The sequence below is a fragment of the Castor canadensis genome, chromosome 1 (genome assembly GCF_047511655.1).
Source record: "Castor canadensis chromosome 1, mCasCan1.hap1v2, whole genome shotgun sequence".
Lineage (NCBI taxonomy): Eukaryota > Metazoa > Chordata > Mammalia > Rodentia > Castoridae > Castor > Castor canadensis.
In genome coordinates, this window is record NC_133386.1 from 28834279 (window position 1) to 28852511 (window position 18233).

General features: G+C 35.2%; 1 protein-coding gene across 5 annotated transcripts in view; it reads left to right on the forward strand.

Annotated features, from left to right (window-relative positions):
• Hbs1l (HBS1 like translational GTPase) overlaps positions 1–18233 on the forward strand; it is an 83510-nt gene that overhangs the window by 58754 nt on the left and 6523 nt on the right. For all 5 annotated transcript variants that reach the window (XM_020160965.2, XM_074074061.1, XM_074074052.1 and 2 more), the window contains 7 exons: positions 4798–4944; positions 6413–6487; positions 7163–7280; positions 7757–7825; positions 10358–10462; positions 14269–14359; positions 14724–14832. In XM_020160965.2, the coding sequence (XP_020016554.1) occupies positions 4798–4944; positions 6413–6487; positions 7163–7280; positions 7757–7825; positions 10358–10462; positions 14269–14359; positions 14724–14832 (714 nt within the window). The remainder of the gene's footprint in view (positions 1–4797; positions 4945–6412; positions 6488–7162; positions 7281–7756; positions 7826–10357; positions 10463–14268; positions 14360–14723; positions 14833–18233) is intronic.

The following is an 18233-nucleotide window of genomic DNA, read 5'->3' on the forward strand; positions in this document are numbered from 1 at the left end:
CAGCCCAGGCAAAAAAGTTTTTGAGACCTCATCTCAACAGAAAAAGCTGGGTGCAGTGGCATGCACCTGTCATCATCCCAGCTACCATGAAAGTGCAAAATAAGAGGATCATAGTCCAGCCTGGCCTGGGCAGAAGATAAGACCCTAGCTCAGAAATTACCAGAGCAATAAAGGGCTGGGGGTGTGGCTCAAGTGGTAGAGCTTGCCTAGCAAGCCAGAAGTTTGGAGTTCAAAGCTCAGTACTGCCAAAAACCAAACAAACAAATGTTTAAAAGCTATGAATTTTTTGTTGTTTAAAAATAATGGTAAAGCACTTTAAGGATAGCCTTATATTTAATTTATTACCAAGATGAAGTGACTATTTCAAGGTCTGCCTTATTACTCTATATTGAAGTCCTATATTTTTAAAAGACCTAATTTATGCAGAAATAATAAACTTGGGATTCATGCTCCATTTATTTATTTTTAAAAATTGTTGTTAACGTTTGGTCATTAATAAAAGAAAGAAATGCAAATTAGAGGCCTACAACCACCATTTCTCACCTGTAAGGATTGGGAAACTCGCTAACACATGGACAGCTCTCAGTCCTCACTGGTGTGGCAACTGAAACTGCCTCCTATACTGAGGGCAGTTCAGGTTTTACTTACTTTCTTTAAGGATTGAGAAGTAATTGCAATTTGTAAACTTACATGATTCTTAATAAGGATACTGAAAAAATATCAAGGATGTATTACTTTAAGTAATTACGACAATGAAAATAGCTCTGCATATATAGGGTATTGATTTCTTTCATAAGGGATGATTATTGGAAAACATGAGAAGAGTTAAAAAATTTGGCTATGTCAATAACTTTAAGCACATTACCACTTTCAGGTTTCCACCCATTGAAAGGTAATGGGAAATAGGAGCATTTGTCAACCTAAAAGGGCTATTATACGAATAGATTAGAACATATTCAAAGATAAATAAGAAATTAATTTGATTCCATTTTAGAAAGCTAATGTATAATTTAGCATATTAAGATTTCATGGACCAAATGTTATAAAAGATTGAAATATGATAATTGACCACTATTGACTTAGTACCTAATATTGGCAAGACACTATGCTAGGTGTTAAGTATGCATTCAGTATACTATAACACTTATAAGAACTCTATTTTAATACCTACTTTTTATTTCCCTTATTTTTTTTATTTTATATTTCCCCTATTTTAATACCTATCTCCATAATATGCCTATGAGGAGTATATTATCCTCATTGCATTTATCAAAGGATACAGTATAAATTTCCTCCTTTCTTTCTTTCTATGAACTTCTCCCTCCCTGCCTCCCTCTCTTTTTCTAATTTTCACTCAGTGAATACTTACTGAATGTCTGCTATGTGCCACGTACTCTGGGAGGCAGTGTGGGATGCAGTAACTACAGAGCACATTTCATACAGAGCACATTTTCATAGCTTAATGGAAGAGACAAATGTGAGAAAAAAAAATCAGTTATAATTAAATGGTTTTGAATTCTAGAACCTGGAAGTCCAGAGTTGTCATAAAGACCACTTATTCCAAACTCCATATGGAATCAGGATAGGAGAATATTTTAGAGATTATATAGTTGAATTGCTAAAAATTCCATTGTATTGAAAATGTATAGACCTTTGAGCTCCCAAAAGCCAGATAAATTGCCTAGCAATTTTTTGGAGATTAAAAGGAAAGAGGACTAGGTGGAACACTTACAGCATTAGTTGTCTTAATACCATTTCAATGAATTTTGCATTTTAACCTAAGAAGGCAAATTCTGTAGTTATTAGAAAACCTGATGAGAAAGAGATTACTATTATCAAGCATGGGATTTGCAAGTTCAGAGATGCGTGCTTTATATAAACTACTCCTTCCCCCACAGTCGCTTGCTGTTTCTTTGAAGTAAGTGAATTAATAACCTAGAGAAAATTGGCAACTTGCCTGAAGTATGAGACCTGTTAGTGACTGCAATATGAGTGAAGAAGCCAGTGTTCAAATTGCTCCTGTTTATACTGTTCACTAAGAATCTTTGATCAAAAAAACTGGATCTTACTGAAACTAGAGTACAGCACCTCAAGTCATGAAGGATTAAAAATAAATGCTGCATTTCAGAGTAGAATTAAAGCAGAAGGAATTTTTGGGAGTAAGAAGAAAAAGAATATTGCAGATTGCCCCACAAGACAAAGCATACAGATGCTGCTTGTAATTCAAATCATAAAGTTCTGCTAGAGCATAGTATCTTTACTTATTTTGCGACCATTTCATATGAGATCATGTATGTGAAATTCTTTACAAACTAAGTAGAACAAATACACTGTCATTGAGGAAGCAACAGAGACATAAGCTGTTGTGAACTGTGTTCTGACCAGGAGGCTGGAGCACTTAATGATGTGGATGGAATATCAGAGAACTATCTCAGTCTGAGATAGCTAAGGACAGAAATGCAATGGCATTTAGTCATTGTGACCTGTGCTTCACATCTGCTGGGCAAGTGCTCAGCCACTTGTGCCACACCTGAACTCCTTCGCTTGCATTTTGTTTTTGATATAGCATCTTACTAACATTGCCCAGGTGAGCCTTGAACTCTTGGTCCTCCTGTCTCTCTCTCCTGAGTAGCTGGGATTACAGCTGTGTGCTACTACATCCCGTTAGAAAAGCAGATGTTTTTTGAGAAGAGGTATGTACTGTGAAAGGGAACATGAACATTCTTTTGCAAATGTCCTGACAGTGCCTTGACAGAAATACTTGATAGGAATGGACATGGAGGAACATGTATGGTTGCACAAACTATTGCAAAGTTGTATAGTCTGATCCACCAGATGCAAGTAGAATCACATAAAGAACCATCAACACACACAAAAAAACGGGGAACATGCAAAACTCATTTCAATGAGGCTAACAAGGAAAACAAGCTAACTAAACATTAGCTTTTTTTCTTCCTATGTTTTTGGCATGTTATTTAAGTATGATGTAGAGAACGGACTATGAGAAGACTATGAGAACTGGGTATAAGGAAGGCGAGATGCAGCTCAACAGCTTTTATCTGTAGGCTGAGGTAGGCACAGCCCTAGCCACAGAAGACAGCTGGTTCGCCTAAGTTGTAACGTCTTTGTTACAATGTCACGCTCTTCCGGGAGAACTGATGCTCCACCCTGTTTACCACTGGCTATAAAACACTTGCTGAAGGAGGATGCAAGGCTTTTGCTTTTTGGGTTTTTGATGGAAAAGGTGTTTGGGCTTTTGGCTTTTTGATGTGGGAGGCTTTTGGAAGGGAAAAGAATTGCTGAAGGGAAAAGAATTGCTAAAGGGGAATTAATTGCCAGCAAGCCTGAGGGCTGAGACTAAGAAAGCTAAAGAGAGAACATGGGACAGTGCAAGTCTGCACTGAGAACTTTACACATAGGCTTTAGAAAAGCTAAGCTAAAGAAAAGTTAGAAAGAACATGGGATAGTGCAAGTCTAAGGATCCAGACTTTAAGAGTTATGCACATGCGGATTTTAGGCGCAGCTGTTTGCAAGTCTGAGCATCCAGGCTTTAAGAAAGCTAAAGAGACAGTGCAACTCTGGGGGCAAAGTCTTTGAGAGATTATGCTAAAGAACAGCTAAGAGGAAACATGGGACAGGGTGAGTCTAAGGAAAGAGATTTGAAGCAAGGTTTGAAAGAAGTCTTTAGAAGCAAGGTTTTAAAGAACTGTAAAGGAGTAAGGCCTTAAAGAATAAACGTAGAGAAAAGAAGCAATGAGGGTTGTGCATCTCCACCAGAGTGCCCAACACACCTGACCCTACTTTCTGTCTGTCTGTCTATCCTATATCTTTTCCAAATCTCCAGTTGCCCCAAGTTTGCCCCAGTTAGGTTCAGTAATAACCAGGAGTGAGAGAAAAAAGCTTGCTCCTGTATGAGAGGAGAAATGTCTTTCTGATTCACAAAATGGTTCATGAAGGTGAGAGAAATTTGTGTAATTTGTTGTACAAGCTTTTTCAATAGCTGTAGAGGTTGAACGTGGTGTCTTTTGATAATTCATTTATTTGTAAGTTTGTATCATCAATGGTATTCTGATTAATTTCTTTGTAGAATAATAATTATTTCTCTAGGATAAATTCCTAGAGGTGGAATTCATGGGAAACAAAATGTGAATAATTATAGGGTTACTGTAAAAATGTCCTCAAGAAGATTGTGGACTTAGTCCTGTAAGTGTATGAGAGTGCTCAGCCCATTGCTTATAGTATTTAAAAAAAAAAAAAAGTCTTTTAAATCTTTAACACATCAACTTATAAAAACAGAACAGGGGAGTATGTTAGTGTTTTTTAATTTCCTTTTTCTTTTTCTTTTTGATTCTAATAAATTGAATTTTTTCATGGCTGGTCCTTTATATTTAGTAAATTGCTTGTTTGTATCTTAATTAGCATTCTATGGAGCTATGACTTTTAATTTTTCTTCTTTTTTCTTTTTTTGGTAAAGACTACATTGCTCTTACTTTAGATGCTGAGAATGTTTGTCCCTCTTTCTTTACGTTTTAATTTTATTACACATTTTCCCCCTTTGCCTAGATATTTTAATTGTTATGTAATCAGGTATGGACTTTCTTATTGTTCTTTAAGACTTTATTTTTTGGTGTCATGTGAGTATGTACTAGTATATATTTTTTAGTCAAACTCTTTAATCCATCTGGGATTCTTTTTTTTTTTTTCAGTTGCTTTGGTGTTTAAACCAAATAGTTATCTGTCCTTTGAATTAAAGTAGTGTGGCATTATTTCCAGTTTTGATTTTTTTTGCCCCCTCAGGCAGACGTAGCTGTTTTAGTTGTGGATGCCAGCAGGGGAGAGTTTGAAGCTGGGTTTGAGACTGGTGGACAAACACGAGAGCATGGCCTTCTGGTCCGATCTCTTGGAGTGACACAGCTTGCAGTTGCAGTCAATAAGATGGATCAGGTATGTAATGTGCTGATTAAGATATTATTTTGCCACATAGTATATGTGTATATTTTGTTACTTAAGTTGATGTATTTTTAGAGATAAATTTGCTATCCATATGTTAAATAAATTTTACTTAATATTAGTAATTTTAAGCAAAAAAACTTATTTCAAAACTTAAAAGCTTAAAAATTATTTTTAAGTGCAAAATAATGTACATTTATATTATAACTCTATCTCATTTTGTACATCCATACAATTTATTTTTATAGATAAGAATCTTTTTCTTCACAATATTCTTGTTTCCAAAGATTTTTATGGCTTTATTCTAGTCTGTTTTAGTGATATGATTTATCCCAAACAGTCCCCCACTTTTGAAAATTTCTACTTGTTCACGTGTATGTGTGTATGTATTTAGAAATGCTTTGTTCTGTGGAAATTTCTGGGCCTAAAGGCATGTATCTTATAAGACTTGCTGAACGTGATCCAAATGCCTTTGAAAGTGTTCTGTTTATTACTCTAGGCACTTTCCCAAACTCCTATCAAGACTGTTATTAAAAATTATTTTTTAATTTGACATGTAAAATGTAATCTTCCTAGACTGGGCACATGGGTCAAACGGTAGAGTGCTCACCTAGCAAGCATGAAACCCTGAATTCAGCCCCTAGTACCACCAAAAAAAAAAAAAAAAAAAAAAAAAAAAAGCAAAAAAACCCCATGATCTTTCTTTTTTAAAAATTGCATTGTTCTATGAATATTAATAATACTAAAATATGTCTTTCCTTTAGAAATTGTTTCTATAACTTGATTATTTTTTATTTGGATATATATTTAGATATATAAATATTTCTTTTTTTGTGTTTAGGTTTTCTTTTTACCTATATTTTCTGTTAGTTCTTTTATAGTATCCTTATTATATATAAATTTAACTTTTTCCCTAGCATTTTAATATGAAAAATTTAAATGTAGAGGAAAGTTGAAAAAATTTTATAGTAAACACCCATATTTGTGCCTAATACTCAAGACTCTACTACTTCCTTGATCACATTTTTCTCCGTGTATCTACATTTTTATCAGTCATTAATCCGTCTTATTTGATATGTGTTTTCACATAAATTTCAGACATTAGTACATTGAAACCCAAATATTACATATATCTTCTTAGTCTGTTTGGCTGTGGTAGGTTTCAATTATTTTATTCCAACAGTTGATACAAACTTTAATAAATTACTCACTTTTCTCCCCAAATTTGAAATTACTTTTAGCATATATAAAAAGTTCTGGATGTGTTAGTGATTGTAGACTTTTTGTTTTAGGAAAAATTAATTTTAGGCCATATTAATGGTAAGAGCTTATATTCTCTGAGTTTTAATTGTTAATAGATTTCATACTTATATTTAACATAGTCTTAATTATATTGCAGAGGTTTAAATTTTATATTTCATGTTTCAAGTGTAATTCTAAATATAAATTGGATCTTTATCAGGTTAACTGGCAGCAAGAAAGATTTCAAGAGATTACTGGAAAACTTGGGCACTTTCTTAAGCAAGCAGGTTTTAAGGTATGATAATTTTAAATTTATTTGGTTATTTTTCTAAGTCATTTTACTGATATGAGGAAAAAACTAGTATATTAATATTCTTGTCTTAAGTATGATTAACACTTTTTGCTTTTTATTTCCTCTTGATATTTGTACGGAATATATTCTTTGGATTACTTCGCTTTAGAAAATTACATATGTTGAATATTTGGCTTGGATTTTATATTAGTAAAAGTCTCCCCACCCCCTACACACATCTGTTGTACTAGATAGTGTGAGTTTAGGGAGGTCACAGAACAGTTGGTAGAAAATAATTTCTCCAGCAAAAATCTGTAATATGCCTGTATTACCAGGTAAAAATGCTTGAGTATTTTGGAGTCATTATGCAAGTTTCCCACAAAGTCAAAAAAACTGATGGATTGGGGGTGTGATTCAAGGAGCAGAGTGCCTGCTTTGCAAGCATGAAATCCTGAGTTCAAACCCCAGCACTGCAAAAGAAATAAATAAATTAATTAATTACTTAAGAAAATGGGAAAGTATTGAATTGGATAACCTCAGAGCTGTAGTTCTGAGATTTCTGTTTGTAAAAGTATGTTGTTACTTTTGCAAACTTGTTGCAGTTATGGTAATGATAAATATTAACTTTTTGTTTAAACAGTGTTATACTGAGTTTCATATATTCAATTTTTTTAATAGGAGAGTGATGTAGCTTTTATCCCTACAAGTGGTCTCAGTGGTGAAAATCTAATCACAAGGTCGCAGTCAAGTGAACTCACAGAGTGGTATAAAGGTGTATGCTTATTAGAACACATTGGTAAGTATGTGGCCATTCTAATTTGCATGCATTATAAACGCGATACTAAGAATTACTTGGTGTTCTTTATGAGAGACTTCAATATGTATGAGAAAGCATAGGATTTGTAGTTAGAGGAAGTAGGTTATCAGTTTTGAAATCAGTGTAATATTTAAACTAATAGTCAGTTTTCCTCATCTTAATTAGTGAAACTTAAGCCTGCTCTACTGGTTGAAATTAAGTGAGCTAACGTGGGAAATACATTTTACAAATGCAAAGTATTATATGAATAGCAGTCATTTACTACTTATTAGTATTTATAAAATATAATGATTTTATAGAAGTAGTGCTATAATGGTGGATTCATTGGAGTGAGTGAAAACTTTTTTTTAAGTGCTAGGAATTGAACGCAGGGTCTTGCACATGCTAAGCTACCACTGTGCTACCCCTCCACTGCGCTTATTAAATTATACCTTACTTTTGCTGTTTTCTTCCAGATTCTTTTAAGTCTCCTCAGCGATCTATTGACAAGCCTTTTAGATTATGTGTGTCAGATGTCTTCAAAGGTAAGTGCTGCCTCTTTAGAGTGTCTTCTCCCTGGCTTCCTTCCTTTCCTTTTTTCTGTCTTCCTTTCCTGGACTAAGTTACTGTACTGATCTCCCATTTTCACTTTTCCACTTCAATGTAAAGACCAGTGACAAAGTAATCTTAACTTTTTTTTTCTTTTTTGCTGTGCTGGGGATGGGGCCCAGGGCCCCTCATGCATGCCAGGCAAGCGCTCTACCACTGAGCTACACCCTCAGCCCTCAAATTAATCTTAAAATGCACAGTTCTAATCACTTAGCTCCCTTATCTAGAAAACCCTTCAATTTGCTCACCATTTTTCATCTCATACTCCACCTGTCAGGTCTAAGAAAATCTTATCCTTTATAGTTTTTATTTTCCCATTAGATCCCTTCAGTTTCCATATCCTCTAGCCAAACTAGATCATTAACTGTCTCTCAACAACCTAGGACCTGTATTGCTGCTATGTCAACCCATGTTTCCATGTTTAGGTATTCTTTCTCTTTACTTGCCCATTTCCTACTCATCTGAGACAGTCTAGGTGGGAGATAAATATCACTCATAGATAAAATGTGAAATTTAATATCTAGAATTATTAACTGATAAAAGAGTAGCTATATGATATCAAGAAACCCTATATGGTACCCTAGGGCTGAGGAAGGATAAACAGGAAGAGGCTCAGACCCTATTGGAGAAAGTATTGTGTTAAATACCTAAGCATATCTAACTCGATGTGTATAAAATCCTGTCTAGAAAACCATCAAGTGGAAATCGAATAAAAGATCTCAGTAAATTAGAGGATATAACATTTGTATCGGAATAATCAATACTGTAAAGATGTCAGTTCCCCCAAATCTCCATCATCACAGAGTAGACAATGACAAGTGGAATTGGAACTGAGCAATAAGCTCATAACTGACATGCTCACCCACATATTCCCCAAGGCATCCCTCTACTGTTTCTGTGCTGTTTACTCCATCTGAACCCCTTGAGGGCAAATGATGGAATGAAACAGAAGTGTATCATTACCATTATTAACGTCCAGTATTCTAGTGGTAGAGGGAATGTGGAAATGGTTTCCAAAATACCTATTATCTAGTTAAAATGCAAGGGGCAGTTACTTTCTTTTAACTGACGTCTGCTGACTACATTCTCACCTCTTACTCTGTCTTGAGGCTGCTTTCTGGGTTTTGCCTACTGTGCTCCTCTCAGTGCAGTCCTGCTGAGGTCACCAAGTAACATCCTGTTTGCCAGAGTTGATACATACTTTCCATTCTATCTTACTTCTACCCTACTTAAAGGTGGCGATTCCTCTGATGCTGGTAGAGATGCTTCCCAAATCTGATCTCCAACCCAGGGCTCTCCTGCCCTCCACACATATACACCTTACTGCTACTGGACTTATGCCTAAGGAGTGGACTCCTGGGGTGCTGTGCTCATGGAATGTGGCATGATTGGCACTTCTGGAATGCAGCTTTGCTGCCTATATTTCATAGACACTTGAAATTTGCCAGTGCTAGAGTGGATCATGTTCCTTAATTTTCTGTCTCCTAGTCAATGCACCAACTTGGATCTCTCCCTTTTCCTACTATCCTTCACTTACATTTTACTCTAAACTTGTTATTCTTCATTCCCAAAATTTGAATTCACCCTGTGCATTTCCATCAAGCATCCACTCTTAACACAGAAATGCCATCATGTCACTCCTCTGTTCACGATTCTTTATTGGCTTTCTATTACTTTACTGACGGATAAAAGTCAAACCTTAAGTGTCATTTATGATGCCACTTTATTATTTCTGCCTTGCCCACCTCTTGTCTCACATCTTCCCTTTCCTTCATTATTTCATATCCACCCCACCCCTCTTCCTGCTCCCAAATAATGCATGGCTCTTAGCACATCCCTCATTCAGTTTTGGCTTTGCACATGAAGTTTCCTGGATGAACAGTCTTCAGTCTTTCCCAACCCATACACTAACTACCTGCTAAATTTCTATTCCTGCTCCTTCAGAATGCCTGGGTAAAGTGTACATTGTAACCAACATGGATTATTTAATTAATTAATTTATTTATCTAGTGTTAGTGCTGGGGATAGAACCCAGGAACTTGCATATGCTGCACAAGTGCTCTGCTCCTGAGTTACACCCCCAGAGACCATCATGAGTTATTAGATGCACCTTTTCCTGCTTATTTTAAGTAGCATTTGTCTCAGTTCAACGTAATTGTTTTTGTCTTTCTCTTCACTTGTGTAAATTTCTTACAGGTATTGATTTCTGTTTATATCTCTTATCCCCCAAAGTTTAATAGTGTACCTAGTATTCAGTAATCACTCCATAAATATTTGAAAAAGAAATGAACCTCTGCTTCCTATAATATGAATATTTTATCTGTAAGAAAACAATTAGAATGTGTTATGCCATATTTAGTAGAATACTCATTGAATTATTGGTTTTATAACTGCAGGACTAAATATGCCAGTAGTAATCATCAGATAACATTGGTACATAAACTACAAGAGTTTGGTATGTTTTGCAGATCAAGGATCTGGATTTTGTGTGACTGGTAAAATTGAAGCTGGTTATATTCAGACTGGTGACCGACTGCTAGCAATGCCTCCTAACGAAACTTGTACTACGAAAGGTATTCATCTTCAAGGTTCTTTTGCTAAACAAGCCTTGAGACAGCATATTTTTTTAAAAAGTAGTTTAGTTATAACTCCAAAGTAAATAACCTCTTACTGAAATTGTAACTGACTGTCAAAATGATACTAACTGTTGAAGATTAAAATGTAAAAACATTAAACGATTTTCTTCAGTTGTGACTCTGTATGTATATATGTACATATAACATTCTAACTGTGGTAGTATTCTGTTTTTGGCACTGATTCAAGAAGCCTGGTTAGGACTGAACCAGGTGTGTAGACACCTGACAAACACATTTGAAATCATATTCTGTAGAAGAAGCTAAATCTGAATCTAATCTACCAGTCAGTGGCAAAGCAGATGATCTGTCATTTTGAAAATTGTGCTTCAGAATAAGTTAGCAGCTTTGGTCACATTTATGTGTATATGTACTTACACACACACACACACACACACACACACACACACACACACACGTTATATCTGTATTATTGGAAGACCTAAGTAATATGCAAACACAGCAAAACCTAAAAAACCTCTAAAAGAGAAATGGAGCTGGTTTCTTTTTCTTTTTTTGGTCGTAGTGATTTAAACTGAGGATCTCACACTTGCTAAGCAGGAGGTGTACCATTTGAGCCATTCTACCAGCCCTAGAGCTGGTTTAAATTGCCACAGTACTGTTTTTGCACAGAGATCTTATGTGTGTGTTTTTTGATGATGGTCAGTAACTATTGCTGTCTTCTAACCATTTAGCTTTATGTGTGTAGGTATTGTTCTTTTCCTAATTTTGTTTAAAAAGTTCACAGTTCTATCCTTATAATCTGACTTCCAACTAAGTCTATGACATCAATATAAAACTGATAATGTTTTATACTATGAAGTTAGTATTATTTGTAACAATATTAAGCTGAATGAAACTCTTTAGTACTTCCCTCTGTTGTTGTTTAGTTCATATCCAGTGTTGCACCTGAGTAGTTTATAAATTTGAATATACATTTTGTTTAATTTGCTCAATTTAAAGGCAGATTTTTTTGTTTGATAGTGCTGGGTATTGAACCCAGAGTCTGTACATTCCTAGGCAAGTACTCTACCACTGAACTATATCCTCAGTCCTTGTTTTTCTCGAGAAAAGAGTATTGCTGTGCTGGCCTCAGACTCATGATCCTCCTGCCTCAGGCTCCAACAGGCATCTACTACCACACCCAGCCAAATATCATGATTATAAGAAATTAATGATTATCTGTTTATGTGGTATGTTTAACCTACATTTAAAAGTGAGTAAGTAAATGAAAACAAGCATTTCCATTTGACCTTTTTCTGTGTACCTGCTAGGGATCATGAAATTTCTTTTTAGATAAAAAGTAATATGTACTTTAAAAAGGCATTTTTCATGGTTGTATAGTTTGCAAGAGCAGTTCTGTTTTTGTTTTTAAAAGTAATTAAGAGCTTCAATACTTTTGAAGTACTGATTCCTCTGTAAGCTAATGAGCTTTTTTTGAGAATAAGAATTTTTTAGTATAATTAGCAGCTTTGAATTGAGACCATGATCCCAAAGTTATCACAGATCTTAAGATGGCCTCCCTTGTGACTTCTAAAATCCTTATTTGGTCATCTCTGAAAGTCCTGTATTCTTTACTCTTCTCCACAGAGAACCTCTCTCATCAGTGGTTCTTAAAAGAGAAGCCCCAGGAGCAGCATCAAAAAGAAGCTCTCTGCTTCTGAGAACTTCTCTCCTGACAGAGTGGAGGTTCTCAGTCCTCAGTTCTGACCCAGTTGGTTTTTCTCAGTTTCCTGGATTATACAAAATTTCATGTCTGCTTATACCAGCATTACTCTGAAAAGAAAAGGCATAACTTTCATCAGGAGTAAACTGGTGGCTCACAAAATGTAATTTTAGCTACTTGGGAGGTTGAGATTGGATGGATCTCGATCCAAGGCCAGCCTGGGCAAAGAGTTTGAGAGACCCTATCTTCAAATAACCAGAGCAAACAAAATGGACTGGAGGTGTGGCTCAACCAGTGGAATGCCTGCTTTGAAAGTGTGGAGACCTGAGTTCAAACCCCAGTCGCACCAAAAAAACAAAAAACAGATTCTTGACTCCAAAAATGCTAGCTGTTATTATATTAAGAAATGTTTGTCAAGTCAGGGGTGGTGGTATGCACTTACAGTCTGGATGCTGTTACAGGAAATTACAAGTTCAAGGTCAGCCTGGACTACATAGTAAATCCAAAGTCAGCCTAGGCTACAAAATGAGACTGTCTTAATGAGAAAAACGTTAAAAATAAATTTTAAAAAGACATGTTGTCAAATGTCAACTAATTAAATTTAATCAGTAAATTAAATTTTAAATGGTCATATCTGATATTTGCTGTGAAATATGGAGATTGAAAACAAGAGGTAGCTATTTACATGCAATAGAGATTGGAGTAAGATTTTGAAAGGCTTTCATATTACCAGTTCAATTAACAATATAAGCTTTCCAAAGGTAATTTTATTTTCTGGTTCTTCTTTCCCCCAGCCATGTTACACTGTCCCATTTTTGTCTTACTGGATTTTTCTCATTGGTCAGACATTACAAAATGAGACTCTTTTTTTTTTTTACTACTCTCTGTGGACTTGATATGTTGATAAGTGATTTGGAATTTCTACTTGGTTGTAGCAGATTTAGTTTCTGAGCTCCCTAAAGGTCAGAACTGGTCCCTTAAGAGTATGCTGCATTCGAGGAAAAAAAAGAAAGAGTATGATGTATAGGAAAAATGTATATTTTCATAAGGATATGGGTGAGTTATAATTTATTGAATATATGTTAGTCAGTGACTATTCCACAGTGGTAGGTCTATGCACTGTCTTCATCACAAAGCCCAAATTCCAATGGGAAGGAACTTAACTAATAATTTAACCCATAAAATCAGAAAATAAAGGATATCTTTCAAAAGCCTTTGAAAAAGGAACTGAGCACAGTCCTGGTGAACTTCTCTCCACAATTGTCTCTGGGTAAATAAATGCATGTCCCTGTATATAGCCACATCTGGGATAGTTTTTAAGTTCAATTTTCCTATTGCTGCTTCCTTAATCTCTTTCCCTTATCAGTGTACAGTTCTCTCTGAGAGGAGGTTCTCTTTGAGACATGAATAGTTAAGGGGCTTCCTGGGTAGATCTTTTGAAATTCTGACTGAGCAGGGTTGTCCCATGGATTACTTGGATAATATAGGATATTGTTTGGGTAGTTGTCTAATTAAAAGCAAAGCTCATCAGGTGTGGTGGTGCGCACCTGTAATCCTAGCATTCAGGAGGCTGAGGCAAGAGGATCCAGTTTCAAGCCAGCTTGGGCTATGTAGGGAGATCGTGTGTCAAAAAAACAAAAAAAAAATTCCTAAACAACAACAATAGCACAAACATCAAAGCAAAGCTTAAGAGAATAAAATACTACTAGGTGCCTTCTCCAGTCCTGTCTCGTATGTTATTGGGAATAATTTGAACTGCTTATTATGCCTATACACATTAATATAACAAATGTTTTAATAGGTTCTGTTTAATGACAATAGTTTCATTGTGTAAATGAGCAGAAGTCAGCCTTTTATGGACAAATACAAGTCACTTTATGTTGTGGTGTTCTAGAAGAGTCAAGTCTGGAGGAAGTGTGTTTTCCTCAACGCTCACAGTTAACACTTCTCATTCTCAAGCCATTCAAATTGAAAATGATGAGTAGTGACTGATGAAGCACAAACCAGCCAAACTCTCTTGGTTGTTATGGCTCAGTATTGAAGTGTTTCACTGTATGCTTTGGTTCTTACTCATTTCCAGGAATCACTCTGCATGATGAACCTGTCGATTGGGCGGCGGCAGGCGATCATGTTAGTCTTACTTTAGTTGGGATGGATATCATCAAAATCAAGTGAGTAAGAAAATGAGTTTAAGCAACTATTGTTCAGGGTAAAGGACAGCAAAACACATGAATTTCGCAATCCACTAGCTCAATTTAGAGTCTTATTTGGCCCAAAATAGACACTTGTACTTTTAGCCAATGTTATGTAAAATTGGAATTAATACCCATTAGCACACAAACTTGGCATGTTCTTGGAATGAAAGCTGTGAAGTATAAAGCCAGGCTTCAACTGAGAAGGGAGCAGTTAAAAAAAGTTTCCAATTTGCTTAATTATTGTAGTTTAATAAGGGGTTTAAAGATATGCCTATTGGATGTATATTTTTTTGTCCCTATCTGCCTTCCCTCATTGTTGTTGTGGTTGCTGTCGTTACAGTGTTGGCTGCATATTTTGTGGCCCCAAAGAACCCATTAAAGCTTGCACTCGTTTCAGAGCCCGAATCCTCATCTTTAATATTGAAATTCCAATCACTAAAGGATTTCCTGTAAGTTTCATGATATTTTATTCTTGTTTTTTTATAAATTCAGAGTAATCTTATCCAGAAAAGGAATGCTATATTTAGATGCTATATTTATGTTAAATTGACATCTCATTCTCATCTAGAAAAACAAAGTTAGAACTTGAAAATCATGTTTTTTGGTTTTCATTTTGATTCTTGAGCCTGAGGAATTTTTCAAACAGCTCAATTGGGAATATATTTCATAATCAGTAGGATACAAACTGATGATAATAAAATTCATCTGAGGAAAGTGGTAGGTAGATTTTTATTGTGTAGTAAAGTTTATATTTTTTAGATTGGGTCTTTCTGGTTTTTGGTTTTGCTTAATATGCTTATTTGCAGTGTTTCTGACTATTAAAGAAAATTTTGTAAACTATAAAAATATAGGAAATAAGAGTGCTCCATAATTGCACAATCCATACATACCTCCTCTTTACATTTTGATGTATTTTTATATGTACATGTTATTTACCCAGTATGTGTACATATTGATATTTATAGGTATATCATGGAGATTCTATAAATAAATTTTAATTGTGCTAAAACAACACAATGAGACCCTTCTTGATGCGCACTGGTGTGCAGCTCATCATTTTCCAGCATCCTTGAACAGACACAGTTTAGGGAAAGAGGGGGATCTTACCCTCTAAGTTACTTATCCAGAAAAGATATTACTCGTGAATAGTCCCAATTTCTTGTTTAATAGTTTTCTATGTAATCTTTTCATAGATTTAGGACCATACTCTCTAGTTGCATGCCTTGCCTTTGTAGTTTAATAGACAAGCATTTTTTGGTTGTTGTTGTTAGACCTTTTCTTCTCATCTCATCTCATCTTTATCTTATAATTACATGTCTGCATTTGAGATAATCCTGTACTGTGCTTATAATTCTTTAATTTTTTCTATGTAAATTTGATCCTGTAAATGTTATACTTGTAAAATACTGTTTAACTACTTTAATAATTATGCTGAATTTCTTAAAAAAGGAGTAAAAATATCTCACCAAAATATTGTTATAGTTGAGAATATTAATTTTTTTTGTGTATGTGTGACTGGCATTTAATTTCAGGGCTTTGTGCTTGCAAAGCAGGTGCTCTATCACTTGAGCTGTACCTCCTGTCAATTTTGCTCTGGTTATTTTGTAAATGGGGTCTCGTAAACTATTTGCTGGGGCTGGCCTCGAACCTTGATCCTCCTGATCTTGGCTTCCCAAGTAGGATTACAGACATGAGCCACTGGTGCCCAGTGAAAATATTTTATTTTTATTCAGAATTCATATATCAATTGGAAAGTAAATACAGAGTGATTGCTTTTGAGTGAGTGGAACTTACTCGTAGAAAGCAGTATGTCCTATGGGAAGAAGGAAGGAAGGTTGCTGCGTGTTTTTACTCCGGAAATAATGATATTTGCCAGTGGAGAGGTAGAGAGGTTAAGAGGTCACTAATTCCTCCATGCTACGTAATAAGTATATGTGAATTTCCCATAGTTTATATGGCAAGCTATATGTTTTAAAGAGGAAATAATAGAAAAATGATTTTGACTTGAACCGAATTCATATTTGATTTTTTTAATTTGGTAAACTGTACATAACAAAACTTACTATTTTAACCATTTTAACTATGTAATTCAGTGACATTTACAATGTTGTATGACCATCACTACTTTCTGTCTGCCAAACGTTAGCATCTTAAACTCAGAGTCTATACCCATTCATCAGTAAACTCCATTATCCCTTTCCTCATCCCTATGTAACCACTCTTCTTTATTCCTCTGTGAGTTTTGCCTGCTCAAGGTCTCTTTTGTGATTGTGTCATATTGTGTTTGTCCTTTGTGTTTGCATAATGTTTTCCAGGTTCGTTCATGTTGTAGCATGCATCAGAACTTTACTCCTTTTTAAGGCTGAATAACATTCCATTTTGTGTATGTGCCACACTTGGTTTATGCAATCACTTGTTGACCATTTGGGTTGTTGGCATTTTTTGTCTATTATGAATAATGATGCATGGGTGTACAAATATCTGTTTGTGTCCCTGCTTTCAATTCTTTTGACCTAAACCTAGGAGTGAAATTGCTGGATTGTGGTAATTCTTTTCAACTCTTTGAAGAATTGCTAAGTTATATTTTGCAGAGGCTGTACCATTTTATATTCCCATCAGCCATGCACATGACTTCCATTTTCTCCACTTCTTTGTTTTTGTCGGCACTTAATTTCCGTTTTTTGGAGCAGGAATGTAATTTTTTTAAAAACTGCCAAATTAATGGGTATAAAGTAGTATCTGATGTTTTTTATTTGAATTTTGGTAATGATTGAGCATCTTCTCATGTGTTTATTAGCCATTTATATATCTTTGGAGAAATGTCTGTTGAAGTCCTTGCCTCATTTTTGAATTATTTGTTTGCTGTTCAGTTGTAGGCATTCTTTATTTGTTCAGAGTATTACTCACTTATTAGACATATAATTTAAAATATTTTCTCCTACTCTGGGGGTTGTTTTCTCATTCTCTTGATAGTATCCCTTGATGCACTAAAGTTTTTAATTCTGAAGAAATCCAATTTAGTATTTTATTTCAGTGACTTTATATTCATTGAGATTTTTAAAATGCTGACGTCCTAGCGATTTAACAAAACAAACTAGTTTATAAAACACTAGATAATTTGATTCTCATAACTCCACATGAGCAGAGTTTTAACCCTAAAGCCCTTCGGACCAGTATGTTTCAAAATTCAGAAGTATGACCATACCCAGTTTTGGTGTATGAGATGGTGTGTGAGATGATAGCCACCCCTGCCTAGCTGGAATCACCATCCTAATCTCCACCTTCAAAGTAGCTGAGATTATAGGCGTGAACTAACCCTACGTTTCTGTTTTCTTTCATTCTCTTTATGTTGTTTTAGCACTGGGTGTGGAACCCCTGGTCTCTGTCATGCTGGAAGAGGGAACTGCCACTAAGCTACACCTCCAGCCTCATTTGGTTTTCTGAATGTGCAAGCCTTGAATTCAAACCCCAGTCCTACCAAAAATATTATAAAATGCAAACCAATTAAAATTTGGTATCTTTACTACTTCCTGGGAATTTGGTTTTTTCACTACACCCAGACTATGGACTATAGCTCAAAAAGTGACTAAGGAACCTGGCTTCATGGCTTGTACACATGAAACATTATTTGAATGAGGATGTCATTGTTACTATTTTGGTTTGGATTAGGATCTGACCAAGCCTTAGTTTATTTTATGAAATGAACGATTCTATTTAAGTGATTTCTACAGGCCCCTACATAAGCTTGAGTAGAGAGAGATCTTGTGATTCACAGCTCCTCAACTGACCTATACATAAAAACTCAGCTCTTGCATATGGCACCATAGCCACTCTTTTTGATATTTTCTTT